Here is a 20,890-nt window from a genome sequence, read left to right as displayed (position 1 = left end):
GTCAAGCGTTATCTATTAGAAAGTGGACAAAATATATCATAAACATTTCTAGGGTAATACAGCAGTCAGTAGTTCGGAAACCGTAGTGACATAACAGTTCAATTTTGTAATAACATAACAGTAAACCTTATTTTCTTAGCATAACAATACGGTTCAATTTTCTGAATCAACAAATGCTTACACATCCACCAAATCAAAGAATAAAATAAATAAATTAATCAGCAATCATGACAGATCACTACTCCTGGATATCCTAGCAGCAAAGCCTCCAATTAAAACGGTCCTGGATATGCAGAGCTGCTACGAGGCCTCTCATTGTCCAGAGAAACGTATGCTGGATAACAGTCCAAAGTATGCATCTCCACTGTTGTCGTCAGCGTCGAGGAAGCCCTGTGCAAAGCTGCTGTTACCAATCACACTCTGTGGCATATTGGCTGGTCCGATCATGTTATTGCCTCCATAAGAAGTACCCTACATACAGAAGGCACATTATTATGTAAGCAGTGTGTAACAACAGAAAGATGCAGTGATGGAGTGATCTCAAGTTTCTCAAAAATCAGAGGTGGTATCATGCATATTCATAATAGGCATGAAGTTGGTTATTTGAGAGAGTTCCCTGTCATTAAGAAAGTACACAGAAGTAACTAAGTTTCGGTGTAAAATTTTGACACCTTTAACATCTTTAAGTACCTAGTATATGGAGATACTAAAGTTTTACACTAGGGCATGTTTGGCAGCCCTTCTTAGTTAACTTATCTCTCTCGTTTTCCATGCGCACGTTTCCTGAACTGTTAAACGATATATTTTTTTAAAAAAATCTATAGAAAAGTTGTTAAAAATCATATTAATCTAGTCTATATTTTTTTAATAATTAATAATTAATTATGTACTAATCTATTACTACGTTTTTCGTGTCAAAGATAAGTTAACTTATCCCTAACCCCAAACGCGGCCTAGAAAATATTGTATCTCCTGGTATCTTAAATAAAAAAAACTCATATGTTAAAGCTGCAACCTTTTTTTAAAAAGAAAAATGCATTTTTTTTAATTATCAGCTCTGACTTTATTGGCATCAAATGATAAATACTTTGTCCAGTTGAGGAGTTACGTTGAGCAGAGCTAGTACCATGACTATAACTTCATCTCTGTGTCCAGTAAGAATGTTGCGAACTGAGCCAACTGAAAAGAAAATTCACTTACTTCAGCTGCCTGTGCAATATAGCTCTGCATAGCGTGAATCTCTTGGGGATATTCAAGGATCATCTGATTCATAGCAACTGCTTGATTACCTTCATTTGAAAATTTAGCCAAATCTCTTTAGTGCCAGTACAAAAGTATTCTTCAAAACAAGTCCTGCGGGAGACTTGAAAAAAATGCAGAACCAACCTTGATAGCCATGTAAAAAGTGTTGTCCCGAATCATTATTACTGTTAGGATGTTCTTGAAGCAGTTCATTTGCATGACAAATCTCAGCTGCTGCAATATCTTGAACTGTCAAATCGAAACAACAAATCATTATCTGAAAAAACAACAAATCATCACGCATTGAGTCTGATGAAAGACAAGAGGACACGACCAATGTCTTACCTTGATATGTAAAATGCAAATCTGGAGGATTTGGCGCTGTGTATGTGAACCTAATGGAAGCATGATCACCAATGCTTGTGTTCAGAGTTGAAGATAAAGATTCTGGATAGTTGTCTTTCATTTTGTCGTCAAAGGCAATGTCATCCAGAACATCATATGCTTGTTTTTTCAAAAAATTCACTGTCTCCTGAAAAAAGGTTACACGTTCTATACTAAGTTCACCATCAAGGTTTGAATTGTACAAAAATGTTGTTATCAAAATATGAGCAATTTTACTTTTTGTGAGAACGTAACAGGAAGTACCAAAATTTTAGTATAAATCTTAGTACCTTAGGTACTAGGAGGTATCAAATTTTACACTAAAATTTTGTTCTTAGTGCCTACTCAAGGACCGTAAAATTGATCATAAAATTAAGTAACAAGAAGCAGTAGTGGAGACAGAAGGTGGTCCCGGGACCACCAAAAAATTCCTAACTTAAGTGAATATATATATATATATATATAATAAATATAAAAGAAAAACATTATTTATTAATGTATGCAAAAAACACATTTGATCATTTTTATATTTCTCTTATATATATTATATATATTGTATGTTATATTTATGATAATTAAAAAATATATGTAAATTGGATCACCCAAATAAATATCCTGGATACGCCACTGCCAAGAGGTATCAAATTTTACGCTAAAATTTTTATATATGCTTGGACCTTCTCAAGTATTATAAAATTGCTCTAAAAATATACCTGCTGATCTGAACTAAAAGTGTTTTTTGAAGCATAGCAACCACGAAAAGCTGCTCCAACGAGATCGTGCACGCAGTTAAAGAAGAGTACAACATTTTGCTCTTCAACTCTATATGATTTCAGCTTGCGATTCCCTTCGAGATCACATTCTCTGGCATGTGTAACAGTATCTTTCCAATCCTTGTTGTCCTTCTTTAGCTTGAAGCACTCCTGAACACCGAGAAATGCATAAATTAGTTTCCTTTTGTCAAAGCTACTTTTTTCGAAGAAAATGTCAAAACTAACATTTGCGGGTCTGTCTCCGGTGCATTCTATTGGAAGTAGAATTTAATCGACACCGCTGATTTATTTTTATCGAATGACTGTGATGAAATTATACTACCAATAATATTAGGTGTACTAGAATTTTAAAGGGGTAATATCGTCTTTTTATTGTGATCTTTATTGCCAAAAAATTATAAAATACTACTAATCAATTAATTAACAAAGTATAAACATACCATTTTTAATCAATTACTAAGATTAGTTCTACTGATAGTATAATACTACCAATATAATACACCGGAGAGAGACCTAACATTTACTAGATGAAAGAATTGGAGTTGTGACATTAATTACTTATGTTTCTTTTTTTAGATAAAGAAAGCTTTAATTGATCTCAGATGATTACATTAAGGTGATACAATCATTCCGGCCTCTACATAACTAAGATGCACAGAACCAAAAACTAGACACAGGCGTAACCAAGTACTAAAAAATAGTGCAAATCCTAGCTAAGAAGAAATCCTCAATTTAGATTGCCACCCATAGTCATGGGTAAAAAACTCCGGGACCACCAGCTTCAATTGCTGAGACACCATAAACACTGTATTCCGTGGTGCACTGTATTAATTAATTATGTTTCTACTATTTCGTAACATTGAAAAGTAAATTTGCTTGGTATCCTCATATGCAAAGAAATGAATAATAGGTTCTAGTTAACATAAACACATCAAGCAGTGCAAAATTTTAAGTGCTTAACTTGTGCATGTGAGAGAGAGAGAGTCTGGGATTCTTAGAGGCCTTACATTGCGGATCTTCTCTTCATCCTTATTTAAAGCCTTTATGAACTCCTCCACGGTGTTGATCTGATTATCTTTCAGCCACTTAGCACGACATCCGGTTCTTGAAATTCCCTTTAAACGATGTACTTCATCTTTCAGCTTCGGACGGTCACTACTCCTGTTTACTGGGAAGAAAAAGAAACGAGAGAGAAATGCCAATTGATCATACAGCAATCTGTAATATCACTGATAATCCTACAAAGGAAGAAAATCATCGGGAGGTAACAAGAAACAATTTGGAGAATATCTGCATAATAGATACATTATGCAAACAAACTAAAGTCTGCAAGAATTCTGAAGGAAAAACTTACGTTTGTTTCGGTGAACCTGCACCACGGCAGGATTCATCAAGGCTTCCATAATCCTAAACCCAGGTTGGTCACTGCTATGAACTCTTGCTGCCAGAATGAACTTTCCACTTGGGGTCTTCGAAGATGGCATATTGAAAGAAACGTCAGAAGAAGAAGCCTCTCCATTCTTCAGCTTGATCTGACAAACTCCTCCCAACACAGGTCCTTGTGGAAAGTTTGGTATGTGGCTAGCAAACTGAGATTCAGTCCAATTATCAGGGACAACATCGATAAAGTCACCTTCAAGAGCCAAAATTTCAATTCTTGCAGAAGAAAGTGGACCGGATTTAACTATCTGATTGTTCTGAAATATGGCAATTTTGATAGCTGCACCATCCTCTGCTGTAATTTTGTCCTTTGTATAAACGAGAGGGTTCAACTTATTGAGGAATCTCAACTCAAATCTTTGTTCGGTCGCGGCAAATCTAATAGCTTGTTGTTCTTGATTCATTTCCTCAGCAGGCTCTTGATTTGGCTCCGATCTACGACTACAATGCATACACAAATTGTATAAAACACCATTGACTAGTGATTCTAGTGTCATTTGAACATCTGGAAGTGCTTCAAAGTTTAGAAAAATCACAACTTTGGTACATCAAGACAACATGAAAAGAACATTGCAAAGTTGTTTTGGCTTGCTCCATAAATGGACAGTGCACAATTCATTTCAAGTGATTGATACGAACTGGTCAACAAAAATGTAAGAAAAAACAATATGAAGAATCAAAGTGTCTATGCAACACTGATATCAGAAATAACAGAGTCAGCTATGCATATTTTTAAATAGTTTTGAATACCATACCTGTAACGCTCATTAGCATGATTGTTATAAGATGAATGTTTGATTTGTTCCTGCAAGTTGGGTGAAGAATCATTATGAGCTAAGAATTGAAGTTGTCACACAGGCAAACACCATTTGTTTAAAAACAGGACAACACTTTATGGTTTGAGTTGCATTAACCAAGTAAAAATTGTTGAGAGGAAACTCGATAAAAAGAGCTCTCTTATTAGAAAAGGTTCTGAAACTACTGGTAGTAGAATTTTAAATCAATGGTCAAGATTCTTATATCGATGGTAATACTGGTAATACTTGTAGAGAGAGTATTGTAGTCAAGCTCAAAGAATTAAGTAATGAGCGGTAAATCTGAAAACTAACCACTTCATGGCTGAGATTATCAGTGCGCCTGGTAAGGGATTGAAGGGACCTGCAGCCAAACAAGTAGATGAAAAAAGTTAGTTTAAATAAATAACGAAATGCATCTTTCTCTTACATATAGAAAAATAGGACAATTTTACTACTCTTGAGAAAGTATTTCGAGATACCAAAAATTACACATTTAAAATTTCAAATACATCGAGATATTTTTTTGAGAATTAATATTATTTTAATAAAAAATCACAAAAGTAGAGGTCATCCGGGAAAAATCACGAATTTAGGGGTCTATCGAACGATGGGCGTTCGACTGGGCCCTGTCGAACGGCTGCTGTTCGGCAGGCTAACCTATCGAATGGAGGGAGTTTGACAGGGCCCACCACCCGTTTGACTGTTGAGCTAGCTAGACCTGCCGCAGTTCGACAGAGGAGCCTGTCAAACAGGGGCAGTTCAACAGGCCCTGTCGAACTGCAGCGCTGACGATCTAGTCTGCCTCCTTTTCAGTCCTGCGCTGGCCGTTGGATAGGGCGCCTATCGAACTACACCTGTTCGACAGACAACTATATTCACGATTTCCCCGGCTAGCCATTACTTTTGCGATTTTCCATTAAAATAATTTTATTTCTCAAAAAAATCCAAAATAATTGAAGGTATCAAAATTTATATTAGAAAATATGATAACTTCCGATATTTTTTTCAAGATTAGTAAAATTGCTCACAAGAATAAGATGCTATAGTGAATACGCAGAATTGGAGCATTCAAGATCAATAGAATAAGTGTGATTAAATTTGCCATATCATAGCACCTGAATAGTTCATATTTGCTTATGAATGGTCTAACGACATGTTTTTTTATCATCTTGACGGGGGTAACATAACAACATAGAACTATAAAAGAGCTATAAATGATCAAATTAGTGGTGAATAATGTTTGATTGCAATTTGGAACGTTAACCATTATTAACTTTTTAAATGCTTAATTCAAAAACAAGAAAAAAATGTATGCATATATTTCAATATTTGTCTTGAAAAGTACCATATATATAATATCATGAACTGATTAGATTTTGTAAACTTATTCTAATATATATGAAACTGATGGTCCAAGTTTAAAAGTTTGATCAAATCTCTAAAAGAAAAGTTATTGTCCTAAACATTAAAAAAAACAGAGGGAGTATTAATAATTAAACTTGCATACCTGTTAATAATATTACAAGAACAAGATAATACCCATCAATAAACCTCAACTAACTATATTGGGATCCTAAGTATAGATTTCAAGTGCACTTGGTTTTAGTTTTCCGAAATTAACAAAGTTATAAAGGAGTGGAAAGAGGTCAATTAGCCTTACCGGTAAATTGGATCAAGATGCTTCTGAAATGCATTGTCAAATGCTTTCTGAAAGACACAGTCGAACTCTTCGATTGCTTTCTTCTGAGAAATAGCATTCTCTCCACGTATCTGCACAAGCATATATAAATTTACAACTCGGAAACGAGCTACCAAAAGATCAGGTAGTACAAAATTGATGGGGGAAAAAAGATTTAATTTGGTCCCAAGAAGTGGTGCGATCGAGACGCAGAGCTGCTCACCACTCGACGAAGTCGCCGGTTGCACCTCAGCTCCTCCTTGCTGCCATTCGCCGGAAGAACACACACGTACAGATCAGACAAGAAGTTGCTTGCCATGAGAGAAATCGAAGTTAAAAAGACGAACGGATCGAGACCGTGGCCGTACACTTGCGCGACGAAGAAGAGGACGAGCATGCCCGAGCGGAGCTGGTGCCGCTTCCCCGGCGGCGACGTCGGCGCCGGCTGGGCAGTCGCCACGGCCACGCTGCCGCCGCCGCCGCCGCCGACGCCGACAGCAGCAGCAGCAGCAGCGACCTGCAGGCGCTTCGGTGCAGGCACCACCGCCGGTGCCTGTGCTGCTGGCGCCGGACGTTTCTGGTGCATGTCTCGCTCCGCCGCCTTCGCCTCGTCGGGGCCGGGCCAGTCACCGAATCTCGTCGTCGACGCCGCAAACACGTCGTCTCTCCGGTCGCCGGCCGATTGCTCGCTCGCGGTGCTAGCTAGCTTGTGTGCGCTCTACTGTTGTGGCGGCGCTCCTCCACACCTCCATGCGAGCTCGTTTTATGGAGCGAGGTGGACTTGGGCGCCAAGTCCACCCCAATTCCACCCGCGCAACTCACGCGGCAGAAAGGAGAAAAGATAAGATAAAATTTGGAGATAGCAAACGAATATGAACACGGATTGCACCACCTAACCCTCCATCTCAAACACAGATTTCGCCCAAAATGGGCTCCATAAGGTCGTCCGCTAGAAAAGCTCCGGAAACATCAGGGAACAAGTCTTTCGTTTGGCCGTGTTAAATACTTCCTATGGTTTTTAAGCTATTCGACCCGTCTATAAAAAAATATACAAATATATAAAAGTATAAATTATTCTTAAAATTGCTTTGTTAATATATTAAATCATACCAAAATATTAACAATTATATAAATTTTGAATAAGATAGATGAATGTTTACCTAAAAGTTTACTTTGTTCAATTAAAAGAACAAAGGGAATAACATATATCATGCCTGCGTATTGCCCTCGCACAAACTGAACGGAGACAAATCCACTGGCTTAAGCCGCGTGGTTTCAGTTAACGAAGCTGCAGATGTATACTCCCTCTGTCTTAAAAGAAGGCAAACTATGTTCAGCGTTTGAGCATCCGTCTTATTTAAAAAAATTTTAAAAAATTAAAAAAAAAGTCGTACATAAAATACTATTCATAATTTATCATCTAATAAAAACAAAAATATTAATTATATTTTTTTGAATAAGATAAAGAGTAAAATATTATAGATAAAAAGTAAAAGATTAGTTTATTTTGAAACCGGGGTACGAACCATTGTCATTGCCATGTCATGCACGCATGCGATGTGATGTGCAGCACATCTCCCTTGATTTTCCGGTGCTTGACCTCTCAGTGTGGCCCAACCAGGTCAACGGCGGTTCTTGGGCCAGCCCAAAATGAGACTCATCAAATCAAACGAATGGGCCATCGCATATCAATGCCCATTACAACAAATGCTACAGTCCCATCTGATACTTTCCATACAACAAGTCAACGTTTTTGACAAATGGCAAATCCATTGCTTAAACATTGTAGCTATATACTTTACGGCTTCTAGGATGCAGCATCATTATTCAGTACTCTCTTCGTCTAAAAACCACTTTATTTTTCACATATCACACACTTATCAATACAAAAGCTAAAAGACTAGAATATCCTCACTTTATCAAATCTCAATATAATTATCCCCTATTTTATTTATTTTTAATATATTTATTCCATACTTTTACAAACTCCAATTCAAAAATTACTAAAAATAAATTTATTTTAGGATAAACTAGAATGACTAAAAATAACTTATTTTAGGATGGAGATAGTATATAATAGCTGCTTGGACACTGAACTGACACAATACAGCAACCAAAACAAAACAAAGTTCATGGATCAATCGAAGACTATGGTCCCCGTCGATGAACTGGGGTCTTGCTTAACAGGCTTCATCGATCATGGCGCCATGCCATTGCTATGCACATATATCCTTATCAAGTTTCAGTAATAAGCTGGTCGGCTGGGCTTTGGCAAGATGACACTGTCGGATCTCAGCATCAGAAGAACATCCCACATGTCTGGCCGATCTCCTGGACTATGCTGAACGCACAGCAGCGCTACCTGAACCCATCTCTGCATCCCGGCGGCAGCATGAGTCTCGCCGTGCAGCGACGGATCGATGAACTCCATCAGGTCGCCCTCTCTCCACAAATCCCACGCCTGAGCAGGAACATTGCTACCGGTTAATCAGTGACCAACTCTTGAATTTCAGAGATGTGCACTTACCCACTTATTTAGTGGCCCGTAATCGCGTGATTCATCAGAAAGCTCCAGTGTAGAAGAAGGGATGCGACTTCCTCTAATGATCTCAAGAAGCGTAGCGCCAAAGCTATACACATCTGTCTTGAGAGAGACACACCCTCCTTGCTTATATTCAGGGGCCATATACCCACTGAAGTAAGTGAGAAAAGATAAAATAGAAACAGATCAAACAAGGGGGGCATGGGATACAAATGTTGCGATGAAAAAACTGGTCTTACCGTGATCCTACTACAAGGCCAGTGCAGTCTTGATCCTGGTCTGGCCTAAGTGCTTTCGATGTACCGAAGTCACAGATCTTGGGTTTCAGGTCTGCATCCAGGAGTATGTTGCCTGGTTTCAGATCGCCATGAATAATGCGTGGCTCGCACTTGTGTAGATATACAACTCCCTCAGCTATCCCTTGAACTATTTGGGAGCGGTTAGGCCAGTCCAAAGGTAACTCTGTTGCTCGCTCGCCTGTAATTAAATGTGAGAAACATGTGTGATTGTATATTTGTATTGTTAAGTCAATATGAACAGTAAAATTTGGTCTCAAACTGAGTAGATAAAGCTAGTTGAATTGAATCCTACCATTCATGAATGAATCCAAGCTTTTGTTTGGCATATACTCTAAGACCAATATTGTTTCTCCCTCTTGGATGCACTGTCCTAGGAGCTTAACTATATTGGTATGCTGAAGTTTTGAAATTATATTAGCCTCATTCTTGAGCTGCTCAAATGGAATTTCGTTAACATATGATGCTCTTTTCACAGCAAATGCGGGTATATCATTTAGTGGGCCCTGGAAGAAGTAAACATCAAGTAAAAATTAGTCATGCTATTTCCTCACCAAAAAAAAAAACAAAATCTAATAGTTTCCTGAGTAATTTTTTAGATAATAGTTTTCTGAGTATAATAGAAGGTATTCAAATGACTATTAACCATTCTTTTGAATGCAAAAGTAAACCAAGAGCAAAGCATATGCAAATTATTACCTTGTAAACAATGCTAAAAGCACCTACACCGATTTGGTTTTCCAGAGAGAAGTTATCTGTAGCGGCCTTCAACTCAGAGAAAGTGAACTTTTTAAGACCTGTTATTTAGAGAAAACTGGATCATTGATTTTTAGCTTCAAACTTCTCGTTGGCATCACAAGGGGGATTACAATGGAAGGCATGATTTTACATGGTAATATGGTAACTTTTGGAATGTTATAGATCATTCATTATTAATTGTTTTTGCCGGGAAGGCTAAGATAGCCTTCCAAATATATATTAAGAGGGGCAATACCCTTCCAGAGGCACAGCCAACAACATCAAGATCTCTGGTTTTGTTCTAAAAGTATTGATTGATTTAAGAAGAAATAAATCAACTGTTAAGAGAACTACTAGGTAAGTACAAGCTGTGTAGTAGTAAAGTTGGGAGTGCATTGACTTCAATTTACTAGTATTCAAATTCTGGTACCTATGAATATTACATACACACGGCTACACTTCCAATAAAAATTTAGTCCAACCAAGGATTTGCTGCATGCGTGTCTTTGAACATGTATTTAGGGGCCTTCTGTGGGTGTGACTATGGTGTGCATTGCATGTGCGGTGGTGTGTGCATATGCGTTTTTTGTGTAATCGAGAAAAAAATCATTTACTCTAAACAAATTGATATTTATACTAGCTAAACATGCAGTGGCATGAACATAGTAGTATTAAAAGTTCAAGAGAAATCCTAAATTCGAGGAGAATAATAAAAAAAATTGAAATTTCTCTAAAAGTGAAAGGTTCCATCATATCAATCGTCCATTCTTCTCTAATACACATGCACCATCAAATTAATCTATATTCTACTTCAAGCTGATCGAAAATAATTGAGATTTTCTATAACAGGCTTTTAATTTCTGCTCAATTAGACTCTCTGTGTGAAAAAAACTAAAACCTCACATCCAAAAATAAGGTTGCCTGCACATGTGTGTGGGCCACCCTCATAGTTTGCAAAGAATTATCCTAGATAGGTAAATTTGTAGAAAATAAACCTTAGTAGCTTATCCATATTGTGAATCACATGTTAATGGCGTGTTGCCATGCTTGCTCAAGCCAGCTCCATAGGATTGATAAGCAACACCTATTCAAGTAATGTTTGTTGTTTTGACCACTGTTGTAAATGCTTGACCAACTGATAATACTGATTGAACCAGCAATTGAAGTTCAAAATTTACAAAACTTTTGTAGATTAGATGCTACGAAGAATGGTGAATCCATTTCTCTTGGTCTTAGGTGATATTAGTCAATACTTCAAAAATAAAATTTGGATTTTCAGCAGGTTTAAATGTTGTCAAAAATAAAAAAGCATATTAACTAACTAGATAATCTATAACTTACTAATATTGACATTTTCATTTATAGAAATTATATAAACCTGTGAGAATTTATAAATGAACTGAAAAACTGAGTAATAAAATAAAATTTAATCCAGGAATAATTCAAACTGATTAAAACAATTCCAAAATGTTCTAAAAATAAAAAATCTCATATGGTTTGTGCTAGAACGTGTGGTTTGTATTATGGGTCAGAAACTGAGGTTTATTCTGCATTTTTTACCATCAAGATTTATGTTCACATATTATGACAGAAAATGGGCTCAATGACAAAGAGTAAGGCCCCATTTGTTTCCTCTTCATGATTCTGGGTTTTTGCGGGCACACTTGCGAAGCTACTATAAATTGTGTGTTTCATGTAAAAAACTTTCTATAAAAGTAATATAGCTATCATAAAAAAATAAAATAACCCACATAATCAAAATCTTTAGAAGGAAAGAACACCACCTAAAGAGCCCGCGATTACTACTCCATGGTTTGTTAATGAGTCCATAAAAGTAAAGTACCTGGCAACTGGCCTTCGTTAACTATGGAATGCTCCGTTACCAATTGAGCTTTCCCTAAACTGCTCATTGTCTGTCCCATACAGTTGCTGCATGTATTCCAAAGAAAAAACACTTTCAAATATAATAGCATGATTAATCCCTTTGAGACTTTTCCGAAAATGAGTATCATTGACCTAGGATCAAGCCTTTAGGTACACATACAAGTCACGAAAATCTTACCAGTAATTATGTTTGATATTTTCAGCAGGCAGAGCTACAGAAGGTACTTCTTGTGCAACTTCCTGAAATACCAAAGTTAGGCTCAACTGCTCAAGCAAGTAATTAAGCAGGCATTTGTCAACTTACATATATGCATTGCCTCTCAGATTTGTTAGAACAAACTTGAGAATCATGAAATGGAGGTCTTAGCAGTTTAGACAGTAGTTTAGCAGTAATTAGTAAATGGAATTAGCCTTAAGGAGATATTGTAGGTATATATGGAGGGGAGGTCCATACCTGCGGCTGAACAACATCACTCTTGGGGATAGAATAGTAACGTGTGATTTGATCATAGTTGATGATGGTGATGATTGCTGTCAGGTGGGAAACAAAAAACTCAAGATCATGAAACACCTTGCGCAACTCTCTGGCGATGCGGCCTCCCTTGCAGAAACGGTACATGTAGTTCCACTCCCCTTGACAGGATTCGACGAGCGCGCATGCCCTGCGGAGTGCCGATTTGAGCGCTTCCGTCGACTTCCACGCATCAGGGTCCCCAGTGACCTTGGACTCCTGAACTCGCCGGTGCAAATCATGGATATAGTCCGCGCGTGTGGCGAGCTGCTCGCAGTCCTCCTTGTTCTGGCGGACTGTCTCAACGTGACTCTTGATTATTTTGACCAGTGTGGGCACTTCCAGGCCAGCCAGCTGCGTTACATTCGCAGTCAGCCCCAGGCAGCAAAGCGCCTCTATAACCATATTTGATTAACTGATTACTTCCTGCATGCCATGGTCATGATCATTTGAGGACAGAACAAGTGCATGTCAGATTACATACCATGTAAGCCGTATCCTAGCTAGGTATGTATTATATGCATAACTACATATTACATCATCACATATGGATCAGAAAAGAAAACTGGAGCCTTAATTTTTTAGCAAGCTCAACTTCTCTTTCCCACTCTAACTTACTTTGATGGGCCTCTGACCAGTTTCCTCTGGCAGCAGCAACTTAGGAAGGATGAAGGGGTATTTGATGATCCACTCACAGACAGCATTATATATATGAGGTGTTGATTGACAAAGTAGGATCCCAAAAAAACAAAGACCTTAGCGTAAAGACCTCGGCATCAAGACTATCCAGGTCCAGGTCTTGTTTAAAAGTAAAGAGAAGAATTAAGAGAATTAACGTACCTGCCTGATGGTTTATTTTAATTAATTAAATTTGGAGGCAATCCGGCCGAAACGACATGCAGCCATGCGTTAACACATGTAGAATAATTATTGCTTAATAGAATTTTGATCACTCGGACCTTGATATCTCAAATAACACCGTATTATATGGCGAAGCCTACTTGTTTCCCACTGGAACAGGATAAACTGTTAAACATTTTGTTTGTTCAGTTTGTTGCTGATATCTGGTCGCTGTTGCATCATCTCTGAGGCCAGTAGCTTCTCAACCGGTCACCGATTATCTGCCACACGGAGGACAAGCTGCTTGCAGGTCTAAACTGAAACTGCCTACGCAATCATATATATGAGGTGCTGATGAACGAAGAATCAAGAAAAACCTAGCCATAAAGACCATCCAGTTCTCTTATTCGATAAATAAAGACCATTCAGGTCCATGCCCCATTGTTTTCGTCTTTAAAAAGAAGAAAAAAAGAAAAAGGTGCTGTAATAAGATTGACAATGCAGTAGGAAGGGGTGGTAAGCCAAATGCCATTTTGAAGTGACGCCAACAATAATACGACCACTAATCAACTTTAACTCCTGCTGGTTCATGCTTCAACTCTTCAAATATTAGTACTACAACAAAACACGATACTCTTTATCCAGCTACATTCGTTGTATTAGCCAGTATTATTTCTTATACTTCCTCCATTTTTTCTATATAACGCCGTGACTTTATATTCAAGTTTGACCATTCGTCTTATTCAAAAAAATTACATAATTATTAATTTTTTATTATAATTTAATTTATTATTATAAAAATTCTAAGTATGACTTAATTTTGCATATTTGGATAAAATTTTGAATAAGATAAACAGTTAAATATAGATTCAAAAGTTAACGGCATCATTTAAAGAAATTGAAGGAAGTACTAGGGCTGCGTTCGGCAGTGGGGATGGGGAGGGATAGTTATCCAGCGCAGAAAACGTAGTAATAGATTAGTACACGATTAATTAATTATTAATTATTAAAAAATATAAAATAGATTAGTATGATTTTTTAAAACATTTTTCTATAAAAAAATTTTACAAAACATACACCGTTTAGCAGTTCAGAAATGTGCGCACGGAAAACAAGGGTGTTAGATAACTTACCACCCTAGCCGAACGCGGCCTAGGTAGCAACATTATGGGATGGAGGGAGTAGTATATATCAAATCTCCATGGGAAGGGCTGCCCTTTGGTGGACACACAGTTGATTCCATGTTTATGCATTTGACAAAAAGAATTACCTGAGAAAGTAATATAACAGCCAGATCTGTTTGCTTTTAGGTCAGCATCTTCAACTGCTACAGTTCGGTAATAGGGAATTAGGGATAACTCTTCATCCCGATATTGTTGAAACAGAAATCCAGTAAAATGGCCTTGCTGACTGCAATCATGTCGCATCGGCGAACCTGTGAAACCAATCCCACCACACCCAAAACATCAACTGCCAGCCTCTTGCGGCTGCCGCATTTCAACGAACACCTTCCGTGCGCCACCTACACACACCGAAATGGCGATGAGCTAGGCTCTTATTTCTACAGAAGGAGCACCGACATACCGTTGCTTCGAGGGCAAGAGACCCGACGCTTCCGAGAAATTCCACGAACACCTCGCGCTGATTGGGGTAGACACCGGCGCCGCGCCACCAACTTCCCGGCGATCCGAGAAAGCAGGGAAGCGGAGCCGCATGGAAATCTCAAGGGCGTTCTGGTGGTAGAGTCGGGTCGGTACCTGAAGAGGGAAATGGGAAACAGCTTGGCTGTTCGGCGGGCGGCGAGCTCCGGCCGCCGCCGGCGACCATTCCGGCCGCCATGAACTCACCTCACACTGTGTGCGTGTGAGTGTGAATGAGCGGCACGTTTCCATGACTTGGGCTCCAATGAGGCGGCCCAATTGTGGGGGCCCACACAAGGGACACGGCCCATTAAAGGCCCAGAATCGATTTGACATCGTAGCCGTTTAGAAGCGAACAACTAGCTTAGCGCCAAAAATCAGTTTTGCTCTGTTCGGAAATACGAGGGCTCTAATTCTGAATAACTTGTAATAAAAAAATATAAACTGACAATTCGAGTGGTACATCCAATCAAGATTATTTTAGACATATTAACATTCAATGCTTAGAGTTGCTCATAAACTTCGCAGCATGTTTTAGAGCTCCAAAATATCAATAAGAAAAGAAAAGCACTCTGCCACTGTAAGTTCTGAAACCGTCGAATACATATGTACTAGTACAAGTTCAATTTTTTTTATGAACATGATAGAAAAGTATAATTTCTATTACATCCATCTATCATTAAGGCAAACAAAGAAGAAGATAATTTTGCTGCCAGCAGAGCCTTCAATTAAGTGGGTTCAGAATATGCAGAGCAACGAGATGTCTCGTGAGATTTGTGAGCATGCGTGCTCTCTGTTCTGGTTCAGTTAAATGATGGAGGAGAAGAACTTATTAAGCTGTTAACCCACACATCATCCTCAAGGCTGTCAGCGCTGAAATTCTGTGACACATTTGTTGGTCCGATCAAGTTATGGGATTCAGAAGTGCCCTACAAAAAGAAGACTCATTAGCATGCAACGAGTGTTAGATAGGAGAAAGATGCAGCAACGCTGCCAACGCAGTATCAGAGGCAGTCTCATATTCGTGGTATGCACACAATATGTTAAAACTGCAATTTTTATTCACATGAAAGATCAACATTTTGACATGTCCAAACGTTGAGCAAGTAGCATGGCATTAATTAAATAATTTCATCTCTTTTCCAGTAAGAATGTTACAGGATGAGTCTATTGAACAGAAACTTCACTTACTTCAGCTATTACTAGTGGAGCCTTAGATGTTTCAGCAACACAGTACCCAATAGCAGTAACAGCACCTGCTTGATTACCTTCATTTCAAAATTTTCAAAATACATAGTACACATCAATGTTAATACAACAAGCCAAAACAAATGCAGAACCAACCTCGATAGCCATGTAAGAATAATTGATCAAAAGGGACTTGTTCTGACACACTTGATCCTATAATGATATCACAAGCATTATTATTGTTAGGAAATGTTTGAGGCAGTTGATGTGCATGATCACACTTAGCATGATGAGCAGTGTCAACTGCTGCAGTATCTTGAAATGTCAAATCCAAGCAACAAATCATCACGCATTGTCTCTGATGAAAGACAAGAGAAGACCGATGCCTTACCATCATATGTAGCATGCAAATCAGGAGGATTTGGTCGTGCTGTGTCTGTGAAGCGAATGGAAGAATCATCAACAATGCTTCTCTTCAGAGTTGAAGACAGAGGTACTGGATAGTTGTCTTTCATTTCGTGATCATAGTCAATGTTATCCAGATCATCATATGCTTGTTCTTTAAAAGAATTCACTAAATCCTGAAAAAATGTTTACAGTTCTAAGCTCACATCAATGTTTGGATTTTTAGAAGAATGCTGGTATGAATATACCTGCTCATCTGAATTGAAATCGCCCTTTGCAACATAACGACCACGAAATTTTGCCCCAACGAGATCGTGTACGCAGTTAAAGAAGAGTACAGCATGTTTGTCTCTAACTGTATATGTTTTCAGCTTGCAATTACCTTCAAGATCACACTGTTCAACATGTTCAACAATACTTTTCCAAGGCTTGCTCTCCTTGTTCATGTTCAAACCCTTAAGAAATGCGTAAGGTATTCATTTGTCAAAACAATTGGATAGAGCTCAAGTTGCTTCTTGTTGCTACTCCCTCCACTTTTTTTTTTTAATTTGATCCCATTGACTTTTGAGTCTATGCTTGACTATTCATCTTATTCAACAAATTTACATATTATTAATTATTTTGTTGTGTTTTGATTTATTACTAAAGACCGTTTAAGCATGACTTGTGATTTTACATATTTGCATAAAAAATTTTGAATAAGACGAATGGTTAAGTGTATATCCAAAAGTTAACGGTGCCAAATAAAAAAACAGAGGGAGTACTATAGAGGTAAGAGGTGTACTTGTGATCGTAACTGTTGATTATTTATGATTTATTATATTCAGTAGAAAATTTTGTGTTCTTTCTACCAATACATCAAATCCCAAAAGCAGTAATGGACACAATTTATTTCCAAAATTAACATTGCAAGGATGAATGCCAAAGAAGCAATATCCATTGATATTGGGGCCTTACATGTTCATAATAGAACTAAATATGTAATTATGAGTATTTAACAACAACATTGTATTCTGTATGGTATATGTTAAAATTAATTAAAAGTAACCAGATAGCTTTCATGCTTGTAATAAAACTAATGATGTAGTTTTCAACATTAAATTAATGTTATGAAAAATAAAGGTTAAATATAATTAGAAAATTAAAAATAAGGTATGATGGAATATTGACCCTAAACAGGTGCACCGTAAAAATATCTTGATAGTAAATATACCAGTATACAAATAGATGTTGAAGTACAAGTGAATTGTTTGTTATTACTCATTAATTTAACCATTTGTGTGAACTAGTTTCGATCATGCCACTTAATAATGGAGTTGAGAAATTAATTTATGTAGGTTCTATTGTTTTATGACAATAAGTACTAAATTAACATGCTATCTTGAACAGAAGAATATGTTCCAACCTATAGTTGTTCCAACAAAGGTAGTGATTGTGGCAGTATCTGCAAACCCACCTACTCCTATTATCAATTTTTTAATTACTCCTTGAACTTTTTATAATAAGAAACTATCCAATGTAAATGGTTAGGCACATATAAAATCAGATAAGGTAAATATTCCCTATAGAAAAAAAGATGGGTAGTACCCTTTCATGGAAAATGTACTATTATTTATTTTAGGAAATATTATAATATATTCTCCTTTTTTCTAGGAAAATATAAGAATTTTACAGGGCCTTACAGTGCAGATCTTTTCTTCATCCTTGTTTAAAGCCTTTTAAAAGTCTGCAACGATATAGATTCCATTATCTTTAAGCCACTTGATGCGATTTCCCTTCCCTGAAATTCCCCTTAAACGATGCACTTCATCTTTCAGCTTCGGACGGTCACTCTTTTTGTTTGCTGGAGAAAAAGTAAACAAGAGATAAATACCAACAAATCATACAAATCCAGTTAATGCGAGTATGCAATAATTTCGAAGATAATCCTATGGAGGAATACTTTTTATATAGTCATTGGGAGAGGTGCTGAGAAGCAATTTGGAGAAGACTTGCAAAATAGAAATATGATGAAAAGAAATGACTGAATAACCAGCTGCAATTATAAAGACAAACTTACGTTTGTTTCGATTAACCTGCACCTCAACAGGCTGATTCATCACAGCTTCCTTAATTTGAAACCCAGCTTTGTCACTGCTAAGAACTCTTGCTGCCAGAATGAGCTTTCTACCTCCAGTCTTTGAAGACGGAATTTTGAAGGAGACATCAGACAGGAAGCCCTCCCATTCTTCAGCTTCAATTGAAGATCTCCTCCTAACACTGTCCCTTGTGAGCTGTTTACTATGTGGGCATCAAACTCACATTCCGTCCAGTTATCAGGGACAGCATCATAAAACTTATCATGAAGAACCAAAATTTCAATTCTTGCGGAGGAAAGTTGACCGGATGTAACTATCTGATTATCCCTAAATATGGCAATTTTGATAGCCGTACCATCCTCTGCTGTAATTTTATCATCTGTATAAACGAGATGGTCTTTCAACTTGTTGAGGAACCTCAACTCAATGCTTTGCCCCTCGTGAGCTTCACTCGCGGGCCTCGCGGCAAATCTGAAACCTGTTTCTTCCTGATTCACTTCCTTAGTGACGGCAACATTCTCCTTTTGGTTTGCCTCTAGTCTACAATACAGAGATAAATAGTATGAAACACCATCCTGTATTAATTCTAGTGTCATATGAACATATGTAAGTACTTTAATTTGCTTGAAATTCACAACTGTAATATATAACAGCATGAAACGAACATCTCCATAAATTTAGAGTGCCATCATTACGCAGATCACAAGTCAGCTTTGTGAAACACTGATATATAAGAATGCATACTAGAAATAACACAAATCAGGGATGCATACTCAATAGTTTCAAATACCATACCTGTAGTTATCATTAGCATCATGGTTAGAAATTAATCTTTTTATTTGTCCCTGCAAGTTGGAGGAGAGCCATCATGAGATAAGAACTGAAGTTATCTTTCTTCGGGAAGGAAAACATGTAGTTTGAATTTTATTTGACCAAGTAGCTTCCTAATAAAACTCAATAAAAGAAGCTCCCTTATCTTAAAGGGTTAAACTATAAATAAAGTGCAACATCCAAAATCTAACCACATCATGGCTGATAGTATCAATTCGATCAGAAAGAGTCCCAGTTTGCTTGGTAAGGTATTCAAGGGAGCTGCAACCAAAGAAGTGGAAGAAAAAAATGTTAGTTTAGATTTTTAAAAGAACTGAATATGTCTAGGACGCACAGAAAGAGAAATTTGGGCATTCTGAGATTAATGGAATAAATGTGATTTAATTTCATAGCATCTTGATACATCAGATTTGTTTCAGGTGTTCTAACAGAATTAATATTTGATCAGCTCGACAGTTAACATAAAACATTATAGAGGAACTACAGATGATCAAATCAGTAATTGACCAGTCAAAACAATTGTTTCAGACTTATATTGTAAAAAATGTATTTTTGAGGTATTGAACAGGAAATTTACAATATTTCATATTGCTTACTAAGGAAAAAACTGCAAATGAGCAATCTAAAAAAACATAAAAAATCAAATAAGGACCTGAGTCAGATTTCAAGAACACCTTGTTTCCTGGAATCGAGAAAGCAGTGAACAAATTATGCGTGAGGCACTAGAGAGGATAATTATTTGACCACTCTGCTAGTTCAGGGATGAATTTTATAATTAACATCTTAACTCCAATCTTTCTTCCACGAGGTGAGAGATCTTATTCTTACCTGTAAATAGGACTGAGATGATTCTGAAGAGCATTAACAAATGCTTTCATAAGGCCTTTTGGAAAGGCACTATCCTCAAGGCCTTCTCTCTTGGGAGTAGAATTCTGTTCAGGTATCTACACAATTACAGAACACTGAAATGAGCTACCAAAAGAGTAGCAAAACTGAGGTGGGTAAGTCTTTGCTGCTCACGACTCGATCAGGGCGAGTGTCGTTCTTGTTCCTCCGCTCATCCTTGCTGCGAACTCGCAAAGCACGCAGGTCAGACAACAAACTTCCCAGGGAGGAATTAAACCAAACAGGTTCGAGGCATGGCGTACACTTGCGCGACGGAGACGGACACGAAGAAGAGGACGAGTATGCTCCGCCTAAGCTGCCGCTTCCCCAGAGACAGCGTCTCCGGTAGCCGCGCGGGGCTGCGTCGACCTGCAGCCGCTTCGGCGCCGGCGTGCCAGGTACCGGTGCCGACGGCGGGCGTTTCGGGTTCATGCCGTCGCCGGGTTGTCACTACTCCGGTAACCGATCGATCCCAATGCCCTTGCTCGCTTCGTCGTTGCCTCTCCGGCTGTCGATTGCTTGCTCGCTTTCGCTGTGCCTGTGCCTGTGCCGCCTCTCCACCTCCACGACGAGCTCTTATGGTGGGTTGACATGGCGCGGCGAAGTGGAGTGGACTCGGCCGACCACGGACACGGAGTCTACTTCCCGTCACGCGGTTAGGGAGAGAAAAAAAACTCCCTCCATTCTTCCAACTTTAATTTTTTTTATTTAACATCATTGGATTTTGGAGTTAAGTTT

At 38.0% G+C, this 20,890-nt stretch overlaps 2 protein-coding genes and 1 pseudogene across 3 annotated transcripts; all 3 read right to left on the bottom strand.

Annotated features, from left to right (window-relative positions):
• On the bottom strand, positions 1-7,218 carry LOC102715805 (calmodulin-binding protein 60 F-like). The gene is made up of 12 exons (XM_040529121.1): positions 6,683-7,218; positions 6,538-6,577; positions 6,297-6,406; positions 4,949-4,997; positions 4,595-4,644; positions 3,754-4,280; positions 3,407-3,567; positions 2,340-2,549; positions 1,588-1,774; positions 1,387-1,491; positions 1,201-1,289; positions 1-471 (listed from the first exon to the last, which is right to left on the bottom strand). The coding sequence occupies exons 1-12, from the start codon at positions 6,898-6,900 to the stop codon at positions 313-315; spliced, it is 1,905 nt and encodes a 634-aa protein (XP_040385055.1). The 5' UTR covers positions 6,901-7,218; the 3' UTR covers positions 1-312.
• A 1,043-nt stretch (positions 7,219-8,261) lies between these two features.
• Positions 8,262-14,977, bottom strand: LOC102717193 (putative cysteine-rich receptor-like protein kinase 35). Of its 2 annotated transcripts, none has more exons than XM_040528751.1 (11): positions 14,710-14,977; positions 14,396-14,647; positions 12,904-13,406; positions 12,229-12,711; positions 11,953-12,014; positions 11,734-11,819; positions 9,852-9,949; positions 9,448-9,658; positions 9,096-9,333; positions 8,842-9,007; positions 8,262-8,775 (listed from the first exon to the last, which is right to left on the bottom strand). In XM_040528751.1, the coding sequence occupies exons 4-11, from the start codon at positions 12,688-12,690 to the stop codon at positions 8,557-8,559; spliced, it is 1,542 nt and encodes a 513-aa protein (XP_040384685.1). In that variant the 5' UTR covers positions 12,691-12,711; positions 12,904-13,406; positions 14,396-14,647; positions 14,710-14,977; the 3' UTR covers positions 8,262-8,556. The 2 variants fall into 2 exon arrangements, with proteins under 2 accessions (XP_040384685.1, XP_040384686.1); XM_040528752.1 differs by having other exon boundaries at positions 8,661-8,775; positions 8,846-9,007.
• Positions 14,978-15,272: 295 nt separating this feature from the next.
• Positions 15,273-20,683, bottom strand: LOC102716910 (annotated as a pseudogene).
• Between the last annotated feature and the right edge of the window lie 207 nt (positions 20,684-20,890).

This window comes from Oryza brachyantha, chromosome 11, assembly GCF_000231095.2.
Source record: "Oryza brachyantha chromosome 11, ObraRS2, whole genome shotgun sequence".
NCBI lineage: Eukaryota > Viridiplantae > Streptophyta > Magnoliopsida > Poales > Poaceae > Oryza > Oryza brachyantha.
Note: the sequence above shows the minus strand (reverse complement) of the source record. Positions and strands in the feature narration are given on the sequence as shown.